The 21876-nt window shown below is 44.2% G+C and overlaps 1 protein-coding gene across 9 annotated transcripts in view; it reads left to right on the forward strand.

Annotated features, from left to right (window-relative positions):
• The first annotated feature begins 9202 nt into the window (after positions 1-9202).
• Positions 9203-21876, forward strand: part of PRRC1 (proline rich coiled-coil 1) — a 35750-nt gene continuing 23076 nt past the window's right edge. Inside the window, exons 1-4 of one of the 9 annotated variants that reach the window (XM_039544993.1) lie at positions 9216-9351; positions 18019-18129; positions 19062-19130; positions 21130-21273. In XM_039544993.1, the coding sequence (XP_039400927.1) occupies positions 21150-21273 (124 nt within the window). In that variant the 5' untranslated portion in view covers positions 9216-9351; positions 18019-18129; positions 19062-19130; positions 21130-21149. Of the gene's footprint in view, positions 9352-9471; positions 9879-18018; positions 18130-19061; positions 19131-21129; positions 21274-21876 lie in introns of those variants that run through there. The other 8 variants (XM_039544991.1, XM_039544994.1, XM_039544995.1 and 5 more) reach the window with 8 other exon arrangements.

The raw sequence follows: 21876 nt of genomic DNA on the forward strand, positions 1-21876 counted from the left end.
CCACTTTGATATGATTGAATTATAATATATATTTTTAAAGAAAACCTACAAACGGTGTCTAGCTTGTATCTCGATTGTAACAAAAAACCTGTTGCAATGTTGAAATGTTTTCTATTTTCCAAAGATGACTGATGCTCATCATATTACCCTTCACTACCATTTATATCACCGAACATGCTTGTAGGTTAATGTAATAAACTTTCTAATAAAAGACTGGAAATGTTGTTTGGTTTTTCCGTCCTGTTTTTCCTCTCTCTAGGGGCACCGTGAAGTACCACAATGGATATACATTGTAGTCTCTGTGTGGAAGGCTTTATGTGTACAGTTCAATAACAGTCATAGGGTGAAATCCAGGCCCCACTGAAGTCAATGGGAGTTTTATCATTGACTTCAGTGGGGCCAGGATTTCAACCACAGACTATTACATGAAAGCTCATTTATTTCTACTGTATTTGGGTCAGTTCCTTGCCCCCGCTAAGACTGCTTTGCACTGCTTCAATAGCACTAAGCGGTGATAAAGTTGGCTTAATTGTCTCCCTGGGTATTCCACTTGTGTAGGGAAATCTCCTGGTGGAATAGAGCCAACTCTATACCACCCCTTTTGAGGTGGCATGGCTGGAGTCCTGCTGTACTCCGTTGATGCCTAGATGTCAAAGTGATGCCTTTGGAGCTGTTGCAGCCAGTCTAATTTTGAGCAGCATTGAGACCATCAAGGAAAGATTTAAATAATGTCAAGGCATTTATCTTGACCTCCACACATCTGTTTGGCAGAATAACAACATCCTATTATCAACCATGTAAAATACCAGTGAGAAGCCTAAAACTACAGGCACGTAGAAAGGAAGAGATCATCAGCAGTACCTGCATTCTCATTTCTGTTCCATATCCTGGCATGAAGCCTCTAAGCTGGCTCAAGAACACTGGTTGTGGACAAATGTGCTTGGAGATGGCTTTTTACTGTCTCCACAGTTAGATTGCTCAGGAACATGAGATCTGGCATTGAGTGTTAATTGGAAAGTTCTGTTTCATCTCGCAAAGTTTCCTTCAGGATTGGTTGGCCTACACTGTGCTTTAAGGAGGGATCTAGTAGCTAGTTAGTCTCACATCCAACCTGGCAATCAGGCCTAGTTGTGTGACTCATTATGAGGCTAACACCAGAGGTTACTTTTGAGAGTTCAATTATAGAGTGAAAGAAAATAAGTTTTTTGGTGTTTGCATCTGACTCCCTGGAATTAACTGAGATTCTTAAAGGAGAAACTTGAGTGAACTATCTTAAACAGGTTAAACAAACAATTCCAGATATAGAGCCAAATCCTGAACTTCCTCCTCATGTATAAATTTTTAAAAATTGTAATCCATAGTCTGAAATTCAAAGAACAGAAGAAAAGAAAATGCCTCAAACATAAAAACTTACTCAAAACGTCACGATCCTTGTAATATTTGAGTGAGTTACATTGCCTCATTAGCATCTTTAATTTGTGTGATCAGCATTTATGCTGCAGATCAGCCAAAGCATATCTGACCTCAGCAGCATTTCAAGGATAATTTTTTAAACAGACCAATTGCACTTTAACAATGGCCCTATTAAGTACAGCCTCTAGCTCTTTTCTTCCCATCTACAATAATTATCAGAGACTTCAAGGAAAATTCTACTTTCCATTCATGTTACAGCTCCTGTATACCTCTAGAGCTAACATGATAATGGTGTGCAGGATCTTGCTCTACATACATGTCCTTTTGACATGGAAAAAGTGAAAGATTTTCTTTGAAGACTCTAGTGCAATGAAGCAGCTGATCGTGTTTATAACTTTTCCAGAAGTAATTCTATTTTTGTGGTTACAGAGAGATTGATTGATTATACTCATCATGACATAATACATGAGGCTAAAATAGGGAAAGAACAAGTAAAAAAATTACTTAGACAAGTCACCAGGTCCTGATGAAATATATCCTAGAATACCCAAGGAGCTGACTGAGGAGACATCTGAGCCATTAACAATTATATTCCCGAAGTCATGGAAGATGGGTGAGATGCCAAAGGACTGGAAAAAGGCAAATATAGTGCCAAATCTATAAAAAGGGAAATAAGGATAACCTGGGGAATTACAGACCAGTCAGCTTAACTTCTGTACCAGGAAAGATAATGGAGCAAATAATTAAGCAATCAATTTGCAGACACCTAGAAGATAATGAGGTGATAAGCAACAGACAGCATGGATTTGTCAAGAACAAATCATGTCAAACCAACCTAATAACTTTCTTTGACAGGGTAACAAGCCTTGTGGATAGGGGTGAAGCCATAGATGTAGTATAGCTTAACTTTAGTAAGGCTTTTGATACTGTCTTGCATGACCTCATAAACAAACTAGGGCAATACAACCTAGCTGGAGCTACTATAAGGTCGGTGCAAAACTGGTTGGATAACTACTCTCGTTCCCAGAGAGTAGTTATCAGTGGTTCACAGTCAAGATGGAAGAGCATATCGAATGGGGTCCTTCAGGGATCAGTTCTGGGTCTGGTTCTGTTCAATATCTTCATCAATTATTTAGATAATGGCATAGAGAGTACATTTATTACGTTTGCGGATGATACCAAGCTGGGAAGGGTTGCAAGTGCTTTGGAGGATAGGATTAAAATTCAAAATGATCTGGACAAATTGGAGAAATGGTCTGAAGTAAATAGGATGAAATTCAATAAAGGACAAATACAAAGTACTTCACTTAGGAAGGAACAATCAATTGCACACATACAAAACGGGAAACTGACTGCCTAGAAAAGAGTACTGCAGAAAGGGATCTGGGGATCATAGTGGATCATAAGCTAAATATAAGTCAACAGTGTAACACTGTTGCAAAAAAAAATCAAACATAATTCTGGGATGTATTAGCAGGAGTCTTGTAAGCAAGACACGAGAAGTAATTCTTCCGCTCTACTCCGCACTGATTAGGCCTCAGCTGGAGTATTGTGTCCAGTTCTGGACACCACATTTCAGGAAAGATGTGGACAAATTGGAGAAAGTCCAGAGAAGAGCAACAAAAATGATTAAAGGTCTAGAAAACATGACCTATGAGGGAAGATTGAAAAAAAATGGATTTGTTTAGTCTGGAGAAGAGAAGATAGAGAGGGAAAATGATAACAGTTTTCAAGTACATAAAAGGTTTTTACAAGGAGAAGGGAGAAAAATTGTTTTCCTTAACCTCTGACGATAGGACAAGAAGCAAGGGGCTTGAATTGCAGCAAGGATGATTTAGGTTTGCCATTAGGAAAAACTTCCTGCCAGGGTAGTTGAGCACTGGAATAAATTGCCTAAGGACGCTGCAGAATCATTGGAAATTTTTAAGAGCAGGTTGGACAAAAACCTGTGAGGGATGGTCTAGATAATACTTAGTCCTGCCTTGAGTGCAGGGGAATGGACTAGAAGATTGCTCGAGGGTCCTTCCAGTCATACAATTCTATGATTCTATGTGAAGATCAAGAATGGTCCATCTCCCAGAGGCACTGACACAAATATCAAAAACCATCAGCCTTAATGGATGGTATTGATGAAGCTTTACCACCTTTTTTTGAGTAATACTAACAATTCATGTGCACTACATACGGGTGAAGACTGCCTCTTTCATAGGATTATTTAAAATGGAAGCAACATTTAGCTCAGTCATCGGTCTTTGCACAGTGCCTGGATTGTGGCAAGATTTATGTAATTATTCCTTTCCATTTTTTCAAGTGTAAGACAACAGTTGAGCTTAGAATCCCATGAATGTTGACTTTCCAGGGCTAACCAGATTTTTATCACAGAAGGAAATTGCTATTCCTTTAAATACACATAGGGAGCAGAATTATTGCATAAAAAGTTACCAGTTTTACTTAGTCACTGCTCTGATTGTAACCATGTTAAGTATGTCAAAGTACGTGCACAAATAATATCTGTAGCTGCTTTGTAAATATGCATGTTTACAGACTAGAAGAACAAATGTCTGAACTCATTGACACAGGATATTATTTAGATTAACAAGTTAGTAATTTTAAAAATGGGTTAGACATTTATAAGAATAAAAATACCACTTGTGTAGTTATATTAATAGCTAGCATATACAATATATAGCCATGCTTCAGTGTGCAAGCTGATCACACCCGGGGGGTCAGGAAGAAATTCTCTCCAGGTCATAAAGGAGAGTGCATTAAGGATGTATTACATCTTCTTAAGTACTCATTGTTGGCCACTCTCACAGACCAGATACCAGGGTAAATGGATGATTGTTGTGTCCTTGTATAATTATTCTTGTATTACTCCAAAAAGTCTATGTCAAAAAAAAAAAAGTTCTGTGCACAATATTTAAATAAAATTTGCAGAATTTTAGTCAATAAATAGATGTGGCAGTTCCAGCATGGCAGTGGTGAGCACCCTGCAGGCCTCCCCCCCAGACATGGACTTGGCCGTGAGGCTGCACTCAACCCTAACACAGCACCAGGGCTGGACCTCCCCAGAAACACCCTGCAGTCCTGCCCCTCCATGCCAGGCATAGGTTCTGGAACTAGGGGTGCTGCCGCACCCCCTGGCTTGAAGTGATTTCCATCATACACATGGTTTAGAGTTTGGTTCAGTGGCTCTCAGCAAGCCCACTATACAAATTGTTCCAGCACCCCGGTGCCAGGTCCACTAAAGTAGCAAACAAGAGGAACAGAGTTTCTCATTCACACCCAGCCCTGGCCCCCGATCCAGGTGTAGGCCAGCAGGCTCATCCCGGCAGGATCCAAGAGTGGAGAGGCTTAGTGTGGGGGGGGATCCCGGCAGCTCAGTGGGTGGGAGGGTTCTGTGTGGGGCAATCTGGGTCTAGGCAGCTCAGTGGGTGTTCTGGGCGCGTGGGACATCTAGATGCACAGGTCTTATTGAGAAGTTCTAAGTGCAGGGGGAATGGGACTCTGCCGGGGGTGGGGGAGTTAGGTGAAGGTGGTTGAGGCTCAGCATGGGGAGATCTGGGTGTGTGGAGCTTGTTGGATCTGGGCGCTGGGGAAGTGGGATGGAGGTCTGGTGGGGTGGAGGTCTGGGTGTAGCTGGTTGGGGCTCAATGGGGTGGGGGTCTAGGTAAGGGGGGGACCTGGGAGAAATTCAATGTGACCTGGGAGAAATTCATTCCTGACTCCAAATATGGTGATCAGTTAGGCGCTGAGCATGTTGGCAAGACTCACCAGCCAGACACTTGGGAAAGAACTTACTGTTGTAACGCAGAGCCTTCCCCGTCTAGTGTCCTATCTCTGGCCATTGGGGATATTTGCTACTAGCAGTCATAGATCAGCTACATGCCATTGTAGGCAGTCTCATAATACCACCTCATAGACATTAAGGTTAGAAGTGACCATTGTGATAATCTATTCTGACCTCCTGCATATTGAAGTCCACAGGACCTCACTCACTCCTGAAATAGATCCTTAACTTCTGGCTGAGTTATTGAAGTCCTCAAATCATGGTTTTAAAACTTCATGTTACAGAGAATCCACCATTTACACTAGTTTAAACCTGCAAGTGACCCATGCTGAAGAGGAAGGCAAAAAACTTACAGGGGTTCTGCCAGTCTGACCTGGGGACGAATTTCTTCCTAACCCCAAATAGGGTGATCAATTAGTCCTTGAGTATGTGGGCAAGACCTACCAGGAAGATACCTGGGAAAGAATTTTCTGTAGTAACTCAGAGCTCCCCCTATCTAGTGGGCTGTCCCTGGTCATTGGGGATTTTTGCTACTGGCAGTTGCCAATGAGCCACATGCCATTGTAGGCAGTCCATCATACCAACCCCTCCATAAACTTATCAAGCGCAGTCTTGAAGCCAGTTAGGGTCTTTTTGCCCCACTGCTCCCCTTAAGGCTGTTCCAGAACTTCACTCTTCTGATGGGTAGAAACCTTTGCCTAATTTTGAGCCTAAAATTGTTGATGGCCAGTTTATATCCACTTGTTCTTGTGTCCACACTGGCGCTTAACTTAAATAACTCCTCTCCCTCCCTAGCATTTATCCATCTGATGTATTTATAGAGAGCATTCATATCTCCCCTCAGCCTTCTTTTGGTTAGGCTAAATAAAGCAAGCTCTTTGAGTCTCCTCTTATAAGGTAGGTTTTACTTTCCTCAGATCATCCTAAGAGCCCTTCTCTGCACCTGTTCCTGTTTGAATAGCATCTTTCTTAAACATGGGAGACCAGAATTGCACATAGGTCTCACCAATGCCCCATATAATGGTAATAACACTTCCCTATTTCTACTGGAAATACCTTGCGTGATGCATCCCGGGATTGTGTTAGCCTTTTCCACAGCTGCATCACATTGGTGGCCCATGGTCATCCTGTGATCCACCAGTACACCCAAGTTTCTCTCCTGCTGTAAGTCCTCAGTTTATAACAGAAATTCTTGGTTTTAGTCACTAAGTGCATGACTTTGCACTGTTAAATTTCATCCCATTTCTATTACTCCAGTTTTCAGGGTCTTGTATGATAAGAACACAGACCTTTCCTAAATAGGGCCAACTTGCACAGCTATCTATTTGGAAAATTTTCTTGTCTATTTTTATGAATCAACATCTTGTTAGCAGCGTCCTTGTTTCTTTTAGCTCCACCCCTTTGGCTGTCCATAATGTTGCTATCTTGGGGTCAGATTCTCTCCTGTGCTCAGCAGAGGCAAATGGGAGGGGACCATCAGGGAATTGGTTATGACTCCTTGATTCTGTGGGCCAAGCTGCATGGGCCCCAGCCAAAGTTGTTGACTATGGACCCCAAAGGTCAAGGGATCATCTACCAGTTGAGAACTAGCAGAGCACAGCTGTGCTCCATCTGTGACATGCTGCCTCTTTCCCCAATACACCCCCTACTACAAGGTAGGGGTTAGGATGGTGTAGCAGTGGTGCAAAGGGAGGAGAGGATTGGTTTGTGTGTAACTGGCCCATAAAGCTACATCTGGAGTAACTGATTAAAAGGATTAGAAACCAGAAGCAGAATAAATTCTGGAGTGCAAGGTATTACCAGCTGTGATTGCCTAGAATAGTCATTTCTTTTTTTCTTCAAAGTCACTTTAATACAGAGCTCTCTAAAGCTTTATTTAACTTTCCAGAGGCCTCCTCTGATTTCCCCCCCCCCCCCCATTTGTCTCTGATGTTGATGATTTTTGACTCTGTTGTTTTAGGTGGGAGTTGAGAGCTATAGCTCCTCAGGTGATGAGACTTTGCAATATCACACTCTGTGTGCTTGGGGGGAAAAGAGTTTAGAAGATTGTGAACCTTTGTACTTTACTCTGTAAGGGTACATTTAAACACTTTTCTTTCCCTCAAGTGATCATCTCAGTAAGCTTTTATAAAACTGCAAAGACAGGACTACTTACAGCTACAAAGTAACAGCTCCATTTTAAAACAAAGTCTACTTATCCCCACAGCAGTGTGCAAATTTTCCCTACTAGGAGTCTTTCACATGCTCAGTGTGCAAGTAGTCCTCCAGACCCAAATGCTTAAAGGGGTCAGTCACCCTGTGGCAACAAGTATCAGGCAATCTTCACTATAGGCATTGCTACCTGCACCGCCTATAATTCATAATACATTTTCTGGCTTAACTAGCAGACTAAAAATTTTTTTTAAAACGTTTGATATCCAGAACAGCCAAACATGTATATAGCTTTTTTTTTGTAGTCCTGACAAATGAAAAAATAACACCATAAGGTAACTTTGTGTATGAAACTAATCACTGCAAGATATGTCTGTGAGATGCAGACAACAGCTTTTGAAGTGAGAGAAATGTGGCAGTTTGTCAGGTTCAATCAGCTGCAGGCTCCCTCTTGTTGCCAACTTTCTAATTACAAAAAAACCCAACCCACTCTTGCCCTGTCCCCTACGCCATCCTCCCTCCCTTCATCACTCACTTTCACCGGGCTGGGGCAGAGGTTTGGGGTATGGGAGGGCATGAGGACTCCAGCTGGGGTTATGCGCCCTGGGATGGTGCCAGAAATGAGTTCAGGGTACAGGAGGGAGCTCTGGGATGGGGAAAGGGGTTGGGATACAGGAGGGAGGGGGTGTAAGCTCTGAGGTGGGGATGAGGGGTTTGGAGTGAAGGAGGGGGCTCTGGCTGGGGATATGGGCTCTGGTGTGGGGCCAGGGATGAGGGTTTTGGGGTGCAGGAGAGAGCTCAGGGCTGGGGCATGGGTTTGAGGTGTTGGAAGGGGGTTGAGCTCTGGGAATGAGTTTGGGTGTGGGAGGGGGCTCAGGCTAGGGCAGGGGGTTGGAGTGCAGGAGAGTGTGATGGGTGCAGGCTCTAAGGAGCCTGAGTGCAAGAAGGGCCTCAGGGGGTTGGGGAGTGTGGTGCCACCTCTGGGAGGGAGTTCAGATATAGGAGTGGGTTCTGATCTGGAGCATGGGCTTGGAATGCAGGAGAGTTTGAGGGGTGCAGGCTTTGGGAATGAGTTAGGGTGCAGGAGCAGGGCTGGGGCACAGGAGGGGGTTTGGGCAGCACTTATCTCAGACGGCTGCCAGAAGCAACTGGCACATCTCTGCAGCCCCTAGGTACAGGGTCTTTGAGCGCTGCCCACAGCCACTGCCCCTGCAGCTACCGCTGGCTGTGGCTCCTGGCCAATGGGAGCTGTGGAGCCCATGATGCTACTCAGGGTTGCTGCCCTTGCACCTAGGAGCAGGAGATACTGGCTGCCGGATGGAGCCTGGGCAGGTAGGGAGGCTTCCTTAGCCCCGCTGACTGGCCTTTTAGCGACCAGAGCCATCAAGAGTCCCTTTTCGACCAGGTGTTCTGCTTGAAATCCGGCTGCCTGGAAAACTTAGTTGCCCAGCAGCCTCACTATAAACTGGCACCAGGTCTGTCTGCACTGCACAGCCTCCTCTTCCCTAACTTCATCCTCTTACACCACTCGTACCACGCTTAGCGCCGTGTTCACGAGCAGCCTTTGTTGTGGTGCTTGTTGGAGCTGGGGGGCGTACCAAGATCTGTGCCCTGCTTTGCGAATATGCCCCCACAGGGGAGGCTGGGGCACGACGCGGCTCCGCTACGCAGGGCTCTGAGCAGGCGGAGGGGAAGAGACCCCGACCTGCCCGCCGTGGGGGGGGGTACCGACCAGGCAACGCGCAGACCCCGCTGCGGGCCGGACACCAAGATCCTGGTGGTACGTGGCCTGACCGGGCTCTCCCGTCCCCGCCCCAGGTCACGCGCCGCAGGCGGCTCCGCCCAGCCCCACCCGCCGCAGGCCAACGTGGCAGCAGGAGGTGGCGTCTCGCTCCCAGGCGCGGCCATTTCGGATGCGGGAAGCGAGCGGCGGCACGGAGCAGACAGCGCCGGGGACGTGGCGCCCGAGGCCCGGCCAAGGAGGACCCCGCAGCTAGGTGAGGACGGGTGGGAGATGCCGCCGCCAGGCCGGACAGCGCGCGCGGGAGCGGCCCGGCCCCGAGGAGCATAAGCTGAGCCGCCGGCGGGAGAGAGAGACGTGGCAACCCAGACCGGCGGCGAGCGGCATTGCGCATGTGCGGTGCCGCCCCAAGTCTCGCGGGAGCTGTATGCCCTGCACTGAGTCTGCGCCCCATTCCTCGCGCTCTGACCCCCCAGGCTCGCGCGAAGCTGGGGGCGGTGCTTCTCCTCCGGCGGCCGCGTCAGAGCCGGCTGCGGGGTCACGCAGCGCCGTGGCCCGTTGCTACCGTTACAGGGGGCTTGTTCTACGGGGTCCTTCCCGCCGCAGGGCGGGGCTGCGCTGGCGAGTTTGGCAGCGGGGGCGCAGCCTGGGCTCGGGGGCCGCTTCTGCGAAATGAACCGAAGTGAAACACTCGCTGCTGCTGTTTGAATAGCGTGTGCGAGGCCCCGAGAGGTCGTCCCGCCCCTGGGAGCTGTGGTGGCCGGCTCAGGAAGGTCTCCCCAGGTGGGTTTGCCCTCGGGTTACCTTGGCAGGAGTTGTTTCTTTCCTGCACCTGGGGGGTAGGAATCACTTTGAAAAACGAACCAGTGCAGGCTTGGCGTCTGAAGGGGCTTTTCTAGCAGGGAGTGGAATTCACTGCAGATTTTGCAGATGGACGTTTGCAGCCTTGTTTTTACTGCTTGTGTAACTCTGGTGTAACGTACTGTCACAGAGCGTAACCTAGTATCCTAAATCCCAGAGTTGGGTGGCTTTTTTAAAATTTCAAAATTGAGGGATTTTTATGAAGATTAGCGCAAGGATTGTAAACTCATTGGGACAGAGGCCAGCTCTTGGGTCTGATATTCCCTGCCTGTCCCTCTAGTATCTGAAGTCTTGTTGCTACAGTGATGATGATTAAATGTTAAATACTCATAGTTTAGGAAGCAAATGTTTAGAAAACAACTGGGCCTTGGGGTAGTCTGATCAATACCATCCATGCTAGAAAAGAGAGAAAAGGACTGGTATAGAAAAACTCAAGAAGTTCTGATTTTGGCTTAGCTCTTTAGCTTTGAGCATGTCAGTGTGTATCCATTCTTGCTGATGACTCCATGTGCATGGTCTTTCCTGTGCCCACGTGGCACTTCATTTACATCCGCAAGGCTCTGTCACCTGAGGAGCCTGCCCTCTGCATTTAAAAATGTGTGGGATCCTCTTCTGTCAAATGAAACTAATATCATTTGCTTAGCTTCTTCAGGAGGCTTGTCAAGATTAATTACTCAATTATAATACCTGACCTTTTGTTGAAGAAGCCACCCTATTGATTGGCAGATTGGTATCACAGCATGTTCTGATAGTTGCTGTGTCTCTTGTTTTCTTTTTTGTGTTGCCCAAGAATGAGCTGAGTGCCACAGGGGCACAAAAGAGAAAGATAGGGTGGCAGAGCTTGAGTCTTTACCCCAGTATCTGTGAGCTGTTTCTGTTCTGTGGCCTTTAATGAGGTTGGCTGTCTGAGCTAAATAGGATGGATTTTATTGAGTCAGCTTCCTGCTTTATAAGCAGATGAAACAATATGTTTACAGTATGTATAGGGTGGTATGAATCTGATGTCCCTCAGCTTTCCCTAGTGACGCTGATCCTTTCCTCTACCCATACACTTCCACCCCCAAACTAACCTGGTGCCCATCTTGCCTAGGAAATAATGGTTTAATATCTGTAAAAGACTTAGGCTGTGTCTGCACTGCCACTTATGAATAAAGCCAACCCAGAGAGACATAAGTTATACTGACCTAAGCACTGGAATGGACAGCGCTATGCTGACGGGAGAGCTTCTCCCATTGATATAGTGCAACTGCTGTAAGCTCTCTAGTGTAGCCATAGCCTTAGAAGGTGAAAGGGGCTACAGTTCATAAATTAGTACTATTTATATCTGTGCCTATATATCCCTTAATTAGGATGTGTGTATTCAGGATGGCTGCTCATTTGGGGATGCCTCCTAGCAGTTAATTGGTCATGCATGAGGACAACTGCTGCTTAATCAGGAGAGTATTAACAAAAATTCTACTTAATGAGCCTAACCAGTGCTTTAGGTGTTAACACAATATTACCTTTTCACACTTAGTTATAGAAACATTGCCTGTTACATATTAAAAAAAAATGTATTAAATAACATTTGAGTCTGGTATTTTAATTGATTACTGAGCTTATTCACTTCTCAGGTTAAGCCTGAGCCTCTCAAGATAATTCTGCTGTGCTTTGTCTGTTAACATGGATGTCTACTCAACTGTGGAAATCTGCTTGTTAAGGGTTAACTATTAAACAGCACCATTGCAAACTGTGATTCAGTTCTAGAAATTGAGTTTATCCTTGTCAATTTTGGGTTGTCTTCATTTGTAAGTAGTTCAGTTTCCATATTTTTGGGACATAACCTGAAAATGATTTTAAATTAAGATTATAGTCAGAAAACAAATATATAAATTATTTGGTTTCATATTTTTCAGTTACTTCATATAGCTTTTGATTTTTAAAAGTAAACTTTTTCTGATTGCCAACTCAGCAAGCTCAACCTTTGATCTCTAAAATGAAACTTTTTTCTTCTTTCTAACATAATCACCACTTTAAAAAAAAAAAAAAGTTGTGCAGTCAGAATTTATGATCTGATTTTTCTTAAGTGCCAAATACCCACACAACCTGCTGAAGCAAATGAGGGTTGTGGGTGCTTTATACTTTGGAAAATCAAACTGTTAACTGACAATTTGGGGGGAAAGGCTAACAACTGACTAGAATTCAGCTCCCTCTTCCTTGGCTATATTGGCTCTGCACTCAGAATAAAGTAAATAGTTAAACCTCAAAGAGGCACAGACCTTGTCTGTACTAAGTATGCTTCTTGTTAAAAGCTCCCATGATTGTTCCAGTACTGGTGCAGTTCTAACATTGCTGGACACAGTGGTAGCATTAGCATAGACCAGTTGTTTTTCTCACCCCCCACCCCCTTCTCATTTAGTAACCTAACCCTGCTGAATTTTATATTAAACCCTCCTGAAATCTTGATCTATATTAATGGAACTTTTTTAGTGGCAAATTTACAAAAAGAAGTCTTTGTGTAAACAAAGCCATGGGGCAAGGAGCTGTTAGGAATATGCTACTTTTATGATCCTAATTTAGTTTAATAAACACTTTAATGTAATCGTACAGAATGCACTCAAGTTTGGGTTTTTTCCAAATTTGGTGACATGACCAGACTCATGAAATGAACTTTTAGTCACAATCCGCTAGATGGCAGGAACACAATTTCTTTTGGGCTAATTACACATTTGCTTGACTCTGCTTGTAATTCTTTGTCTCCTGGATTTTATATTTTTGGACTGGTTTGTGGGCTTGTATTAAGTCAACTTTGACATAGGAAGTATCGGTTTTGTGGATTATGTTCAGACATTTTTTTTAATCATCTGAGAAAAGGCAGCAGTAGGTGTGTGGAGGAGGTGACTAGAGGCATTTCTACACTGCAGATACCCACCACTTGCCCCCCCCCCCCCCCCCCGGCTAGCCCATACCAGCTGACTCGGGCTCCCCAGGCTTGGGCTGCAGGGCTGTTTCATTGTAGTGTACGCTTCCAGGCCTGCACTCAGGTCCAAACCTGGAAGTCTGTATGGCAATGAAACAGCCCCTTAGCCTGAGATCTGTGAGGTGAAGTCAACTGGCATAGGCCAGCTGTGGGTGTCTAATTGCAATGTAGACATACCCTAAAATAGACTTTACTAAGTTGCATTAAGGACTGGGTAATCCACTGCTGATTGAATGTTCTTGTGGTAAATAACGATAACATATCACAATGCATGTTGCTAATATATTTGGATAAACATTTTGTTTTTGGTAGGTTATAATGTAGTATGTTGTGTAGAAGCAGTGATGTCTTAGGAAGAGAGACTTCACTGTAGGGCTCTATAAATATGTAAAACTAAATCTTTGCTTGGAAGTGGGGTTTAACCTTCAAGGATTACTTGCTGAGGCTTTGGCTACACTTGCATTTTCATTCAGCAGCGCGCTGCGCTGCTGCGCTGGCGCGCAGCGCAGCGCTAAGCGCAAGCGCCAGCCGAGAAAACTCCTCCCAGCGCTGTCAGCGCTCTCCATCCTGTGGGGGGTGGGAATAGCGCTGGGGCGCGGGGGCCAGCAGCGCTGGGCTTTTGACACACGGCTGCGCGCGGCGATTTGCAGCAGCGCTGCAGAGGGTGTGTTTTCACACCCTGCTGCAGCGCTGCAAATTTGTAAGTGTAGCCAAGCCCTGAGAATTATGGGTTTGTGGATTGGAGCAGCGAGGAGAAAGAGGTTTTTCTGTACCTAAATAACTTTAATATGAGGTTGGGAGTAATGGTAAAGACAAAGGCCATTGCCAAAGCTGGTAGAGACTAAGGATTTGGGGCCTGATACTGATAGGCACTTTGCCTCTGCATTTTTCTTCAGGACATTTTTCAGCAGCTTAGTTGTGTGGTGACTAGTCTTCAAACCTTATTTGCCCTCTGTTGGTTTCTCTTACTCTTCCATACCTGCTCTCTTGTAATTCTCTAGAATTATATCTAAGGGCCTGATTCTCCACTGTCTTGCTCCATTCATAATCACTTACACCTGTGCAAACTGAGAGTGGATATTTTTAATTTGGAAGCATGTTATATTTGCAGTGTTGCCAATTCTTCTGGGGTTTCTTTACCACGAGCTTTGTGATATTTGGGTGTTTTTAAGTTTCCTATGATCTCACAGTTCCTGGCTTCAGAACTCATGACATTTCCCTTATTCACAATGGCTTGATGGGTAGTATGTTTGTGTAGGAGGCAGACTGAGGGAGGTGAGGGCAGTAGTCAACCTTTTTCGTCTGACGGGCGCCGGACGACAAGCCACCAAGGACCGTGACTGGCGGACAAGCGTTCGCCGAAATGCCGCTGAGAAGCAGCAATGTCAAGAGACGTTGCCGATCAAATGCCGCCGAAAAGCAGCGGCATTTCAGAGGCGACGCCTCTTGACGCTGCTTTGTGGCGGCATTTCGGCGGATGCTTGTCCGTGGGTCAGTTCGCGGGTGCAGATAGATGCCATGGCGCCCACGGGCACCGCATTGAGTACCACTGGAACAGAGGTTGGCAGAGGAAAAACGTGAGGGGTAGGATACTGTAAAGGAATAAGAGGTGAAAAAGTGGAGGTAGGTGAACTTAAAGTTTGGAGACTGTAGATGAGCATGGAAGGGTGAGAGGAAGATTGTGTGGATTAGGAGGCCAGCGGGATGGAATGGTGAAGGATACAGGCTACTGATAGTGGGGGTTGGGGAATGGAGGAGGAGTAGGGAGAAGTTCCCCTCCAAACTGCCAGTGGTGAAGCATATGCATATATATATATATAAAACTTGAAATGCTCTTACACACATTGGGGCAGGCAGCTTCCCCTCAACGACTCAAGAACTAGAAGGCAAACTTAAAATCACAAAATATATTTTAAAGTCATGATTTTTAGGGGCATACCTGTGATATGTGAACACTTCAGGTAGGCAGTGCTGTTGCCTGCTTAGCACTCATTCCACATAAATGTAAATAAGTAAATAGAATGCATGCTAGTGGAGAATCAGGATGATAGATTTCTATTTAAGAATCCTGTTTACACCTTATTTTCTAGATTAGGTTGTTTGTTCCTTAGCTCTTGAGCCTATAATTTATTCTGGAAAATATATGTAGTAAACAACCACTGAGAAAGTTCCATGTGGAAGCTGTTCAGTCATTACACGTGGAGAGAGAGAGAGAGTGTGTGTGTGTGTGTGTGTGTGTGTGTGTTTAAAAAAACAACAACCTATCAACAGCATTTACTCACAGCATTATCTGAAATACTGCTGTTTAATGAAAGTGTTGTGGAGAGGAGTCCGGTGGCACCTTAAAGACTAATAGATTTATTTGGCATAAGCTTTCGTGGGTAAAACACCCACTTCTTCAGATGCATCTGTGTTATGGAGAGTTATTCAAATAGCTTATGTGTTTTAGTCTTTTTGACCAATGACTTCTTTACTTGTCTTATTCCTGGGGGAATTCTGTGCCTCTACACTGTGTAGAATTTGCACAGAATTAATGTTCTGGGCAGAATTTCATTTTTTCCTGCAGAATTTTTGCTGCTGGCTGCCCCGGCAGAGCCTAGCTCACAGTGCACCTGAATGGGAGGCACGGGTGGACTATGGTTCCCAGGTTTGCTGGCCCCACTTGGCCACCTGGTGTGGCTGGGTCCCCTCCTTGTGCAGCAGTTGCCAGAGCTAGCATACTGCACCCCTCAGGGGGAGGCAGGAGCAACAGCTGGGAGTTGCAGGGAAGGGCTGCTGCTTTCCGGGAGGGGAGACTGAGAGTAAAAGGGGAGGGTCCTGCAGGGGGACTAGGTGACTAGGGTTAGTAGGTCCAGGTTTTCGCAGACATTGCCTCTTTTTTGATCAGGGTGGATTTGATTTAAATCATGATTTAAATCATTAATCAGGAAGATTCGATTTAATCATGGTTTTCTATATAAAAGTACATTCTTGTTGGTTGTTATAACCTTAATACATATTCTCCACAACTCAGAGATAGATGTAGATTTCATTTTTAGAAGGTACACACTATACATTTTTAAACAGTGATTTATTTTGTAAACTTTTCAGACTAGTTTTACAGCTATATCAGAAAACGAATGATTGTTTGGTTATTTCATTTACCAAAGGTAACTGAAGTAGGTAGTACACCTCCCAATAACTTCATAAATATCTCGAATTCAACAAGTTAATCATTGATATTTGGAGGATCTTCTTGCTAGGCTGTATTAGGAGGAGAACATTACCAGACAGACATTTAAATTGTTTTATTTAACTAATACAACAATGTTAAGTACTCTGGATTTTTTTCTTCAGCAGCAAACATACAGTATTTTAACAAAACAAGCATATCCCTCACTTCTCACATTTATCCCCAGACCTCTTCTCCTTGTCCAGTTCTGTTACCCCAGTGGTTCTCAAACTGGGGCCGCCACTTGTGTAGGGAAAGCCCCTGGCGGGCTGGGCCGGTTTGTTTACCTGTCAGGTCCACAGGTTCGGCCGATCGCGGTGGCCAGCAAGTCCCTTGTTCTGTGTCGCTTCCCGCAGCCCCCATTGGCCTGGAGCGGCGAACCACGGCCAGTGGGAGCCGCGATCAGCCGAACCTGCGGACCTGGCAGGTAAACAAACCAGCCCGGCCCGCCAGGGGCTTTCTCTACACAAGCGGCAGCCCCAGTTTGAGAACCACTGTATTATGCCCCCAACAATCTTCTATTCATTGAACTTTTTGAAACTTTGCACTTTTAGAGAGAGGTAAGGAATTGATTCTGTGAACGCAAATTTGCAAGGGACAATGTGGTTGAAGTCTATTATTTCCCATCTCTATATATTTATTTATTTATTTTAAAACATTTTTGCTGTTTACAAGCGTGTTACCTCTTGAGACACAAATCCACAGTTTGAGAACTGCAAAACTAAGCATCTCTGATGGCATCTTCTAGACTGAGCACTGAGTCCCATTGAGTAGATGGAAAGATTAACCTAAATAATCTATACAGAAACCTGTGGAACCCCATAAGATTGGGTCCTTAATCCATGAACTATTGGAACTCATTTACAAAACTTTTTTTCAGCATTACATGTATATATTGTCTCATACTATAGAATTAGAATTTATAATTCCTATTCCATGATAAGATATTTTTGAGCTATAATGTATCTTAGTTTAAACTATCTTTAGATTGCTTTTTCCTCAAAAAGCATTTTATCAAAAAAATCCAATTTAAATAAAAAAAAGTCCGATTTATTTATTTTTAAAATCATTGATTTTTATTCACTTTGTTTTTGATCCTCCACCCTCTGTCCGGGCAGATTTTTCTAATGAGAGACAATGTCCGGGTTTCTTGCAGAGCAGATGTTGCAGCTCAGAAAGAGCCCTGATTGGTCTGCTTTGCGGTTGGTCCCTCCCCAGCATCCACATTTGATTGGTCCCTTGCAGCTGCTGGATCCTGCCCACCCAGGCCCTGGCTGCCAGTCCTGGGCAGGGGGAGGGCCCTGCACGGAGGCACTGACTGACAGGCTTGCTCTATGTTCTAGGTCTGCACCCTGCCACTGTGACAGGGGGTGACATTGCCCCTCCATCTCAAGATTGAGGCCCCAGGTACCCGCTCCAGCACCTGCCAAATCCCCCCTCCCAGTACAAACACCCCTCTAGCACCCCACAAACTGTACCCCCCCCCAATTCTCCCCTCACCCATAGTGAGAGGCAGTGTTCTCTATTTGGAAACTGGAAATATGGTAACTCTATGAGGGGTAGAGTAAAAAAATGACAATAGACTAAAAGACTGGAAGGGTAGAGTTTTCTTCCCAAGATGTGCCCAGCTGGCACGTGTGACATACCCAGAGTGAGACACCCAACACAAGCATAACAGAGAAATAGAAACTGGATTGTCTTAGGGGTTTCTTTAACTCTACTCCTGGATAAATCTTTTTTGTTGTCTGTATTGTTACAGACATACTTGCTGACAGGTATTTTGAAATAAATTACAAAAATAATTGAAACTGGTATGATATTGTGTTATTTTGACAAATAACGTATGCAGAATTTTAAAATGTGCTCAGAATTTTTAATTTTTTTTGGTGCAGAATTCCCTTAGGAGTAAACTTGTCTGCTGGAACCTGAATTGAGAATTTCTTGTTTGTTTAAGAATAACTAATGTCTTCACAGCCATAAAAACAACATTGGATTTTTGGCAGGTAATTGAAGGAGGAAGAGCTTTAGGAATGTTTTTATTGTGAAATATAAACTTGTGCTATTAGCTTTTTAAAAACATGCTATTAAAAACAATTCCTTCAGCCCAGGTAAGTTGAATGGAAGACCCTGCTCAATGCAGTTCCACTGCAGGGGACTGGGGTGGATGCAGAGATTCTGCAGACAGGATCCATACCCCCTACAGGCTGCAGAATGCTGCTTCAGAGGTCCTTCATCTGTTCTTGAATGGAGAGAGGTTTTGAGCTGGGGAGGAAAGGCTGGCTTATAGGCAGTAGATCTAATGGCATATGGGGAATTCCCCCCATATTGGGGGACCTCAGCCATGAAGGGTACTGTATAGTGGACATGGAATGGATCTGTTGCCTCTCTGTAACTGTGCTCAAGTATTCCATCTCCCTCCTTGTCACCTGAACCTTTTGTGCAAAGACTTCTGTTTGTGTTTTCCAGGGGCAGCAGAACTGTTCTTTGTATAATATAAACTTTCATTTATTCTCAGGAGCTTTACAGTTCACCTGTGAGCATATTTCAGAATTGACTGTTGCTATACCTTCTGTTTATCTGTATATCTATGTGTGTATTTGAATGTGTATATTTTACCTTCCTCAAGAATAACAAGGTAACAAGAATGTGAACATTTTTAGTGTTAAATCAGTACCTGACTATTTTTTACATGGAATATGACTTTTTACTAGCAGGGAAAAAACCCTGTAATTTTCTAAGTGGAAATCTCTATATGTGTATTGTATTGCATTTTTAGCACATTTTCTAAGACCTTCCCAGTGTGCCTCGTTAAAGGAATATGCTGGCAGAGCTTGATAGTTCCTGACGTAATGGATAGTGTGGACAATTCTTATCAAGACTCGGTCTATTTGTTATACATATAATTAGTTCACATGGGATTTGTATTTCATTATAGCTACCTTAGGAAATGTTCTTCCAAGAAGCAAATAATAACTACCGGTACCTGGTTTACCAGACTTGAGAGGCAAGACATTATTTATTTATTTATTTATTTATTTGTTAGTATTTTTTTTAATTACCTTTGTACTGTAGAATACAAATCAGAAATGGGAGAAAAGGAAAGTTGAGAATTCATTTGCATGTTTTTCTCCCATCTCTCTCTCCTGCTTCCCACACATTTTGTGCTACCTTTGTAATAATAAGGTGTTTTTAAGCAAGGGTATGATTTAATGTTTCTTGGGGTAAAATGGATTTTTCCAGAGTTTTTGGAATGATGAAAGACACTCCTATCCTCTACTGATCCTGGTGGTGAAAGAAAACCAGTTTGTCATTCAGTCTTAATCTTTGATGCTCTCATTAGGTTAGTGAGGGGAGAGAGAGTGTGGTCTCATAGGGCTTGTCTGTTTTGGTAAACATCAACTGCTGTAGCTAAATCATTATAAAAATCCATCTGGTTACACTGGGGGTAACCCCCTAATGTAGACACACTGAATCTGTTTTAAATTGTGTTTAAGCTTAATGCAGTAAGTCACTTTAAGTGCAATTTAAAATGATTTTCCATTGTGTCAGTATTAGGGACTTGCCCTGGTATAACAACATAGATTTTTATATTCAATTAGTTACATCAGCACAAGTTATCGAATATAAACAAGGTCATAGTTAAAGCAGAGGACAAGGACTCAGGATTTCCTGGGTTTTGTTCCCAGATATGCCAATGGTTTCCTTTGAGACCTTTGGCAAGTCACATGAATTTACAGAATTGCTACCACAACTTCTTTTGAAATAAGTTGATGTGCTCAGCACCCTGTTGAAAACAGGTGCACAGTCTAAGTGCTTTAGTTTATGTATCTGTAAAATGGCAATGCGTACTTATCTGCTTTGTGTGGATTTTGTGAGGTTTAGTGTTTGTAAAATATTTCATATCCTTAAATGAAAGGTGTTTTAGAAGTAAGGATTTCAGAGAGAAGTTTTGAATTTGAAACGTTGTCTCTATAGTAGAAGCTGGGAAAGGAATATTACTGTACAGATTTGCGGGACACTGAGGGTATGGCTACACTTGAGAGTTGCAGCGCTGGTGGAGGCTTTCCAGCGCTGCAATTAGTAACTGTCCACACCTGCAGGGCACATCCAGCGCTGCAACTCCCTGGCTGCAGCGCTGGCCGTACACTTGAGTCTGCTTGGGGTATAACAATTGCAGCGCTGGTCGTAAAGTGTGGCCACACACCAGCGCTGTTATTGGCCTCCAGGGTATTAGGAGATATCCCAGAATGCTTTTAACTAAATTATTCCCTTTGTTTTGTTATGCAGCCTCTCTTTGTTTTGTTGTGAACTCGGAGCTCCGGAGCGCCGTTGCTACCGGAGCTGCTTATCTAAAAAAACAAACACAGCTCCTGTTTGCTGTGATCAATCTGTACCTGGCTGTGAACAATCAAATGAGATAACCCCCTGTGAATGAGGCAGGCAGGGAGTGAGTGTTTGCTTGACAGAGAAAGGGAGTCCGTTGGATGCAGGCTGCTTGCAATTAAGAGTTAAGACTAAGGGGTCGGGAACATTTTCTGATTTTTCAAGGCAGGAAGCTAACACACAGTGTTGGCTCCAAAAATCCACTCCCCTCCCCCCGCTCCCTGTCACACTACAACCCACCCCACCCCCCTCTTTTGAAAAGCACGTTGCTGCCACTTGAACGCTGGGATAGCTGCCCATAATGCATCACTCCCAACAGCGCTGCAAATGTGGCCACACTGCAGCGCTGGTAGCTGTGAGTGTGGCCACACACCAGCGCTGTTCCTGCACAGCTGTACGACCAGCGCTGTAAACTCCCAGCGCTGCAACTGTCAAGTGTAGCCACGCCCTTGGTAAATGGTTTGTCTAGGGCTCCTGAAAAGACTTATTTTGGAACTGGTATTTGAATTGTCCTGGGCTCCTAAACCAGCATCTAGTCTGCTATAGCATGCTCCTTTCTTTGTAATTCAGTTTGAAATAGTTATGTCTTATTTCTCAATACAGATTTTGTTTCTCTGCAGTTTGTTGTAGCTGAAGAAAAATGATGGAAGAGAGTGGAATAGAGACGACCCCACCTGGCACTCCCCCGCCAAGCACAGCAGGGGCAGTAGCTGCTGGTATCACCATTGCCGCCGCCACCACCACCACCACACCTGTCTCATTAGGTATAAGAGGCTTCCAAGCAACTGGGTTTTGCTTGTTCCTGTGTTTGAAGCATAGCGATTAGTCCAAGTGAAAGCAATATTATAATCAGTATAATTGCAGTGCACTTCTCCAAAACTGAAGAACTTAATTTCTTCCTTAATCCCAGTAGTGTGCTCCTTAAATGACTTGCTGCACCTTTTAAGAATATGGCTTTTTAAACTTACACTTCTATAAGAAATTATGTGGGTGTATGTCTAGGGTTTTTATGGAGGAGTGGGTGGAGAAGATAGAGGCTTTGACTGCTGTGTAGGTTCTACTAATAGAGTAGGCTAGTACTGTAGATAATCAGATTTGGCAGGATCATGTGGGGAAATTACCTGCTCACTTGGCCTGATTTTCTAGTGTGTGCACCATTTTCTGTAGACCGTATTTCCCCCCTTTTGGGTGCATATGCAGTCACAATTGTGCAACCTCAGAGTAACATCTGACCTTCCAGTTGATACTTAGAATCTAGTGTACTTTCCAGTAGTTGTTTTGCCTCTGAATTACTAAAAGGCATAAAAGTAATGAGTTATTTTTGTTACGATTTTGAAGTCACACAGGAATCAGAACTGTTGAGAAAG

Source organism: Mauremys reevesii, linkage group 6, assembly GCF_016161935.1.
Source record: "Mauremys reevesii isolate NIE-2019 linkage group 6, ASM1616193v1, whole genome shotgun sequence".
Taxonomy (NCBI): Eukaryota; Metazoa; Chordata; order Testudines; family Geoemydidae; genus Mauremys; species Mauremys reevesii.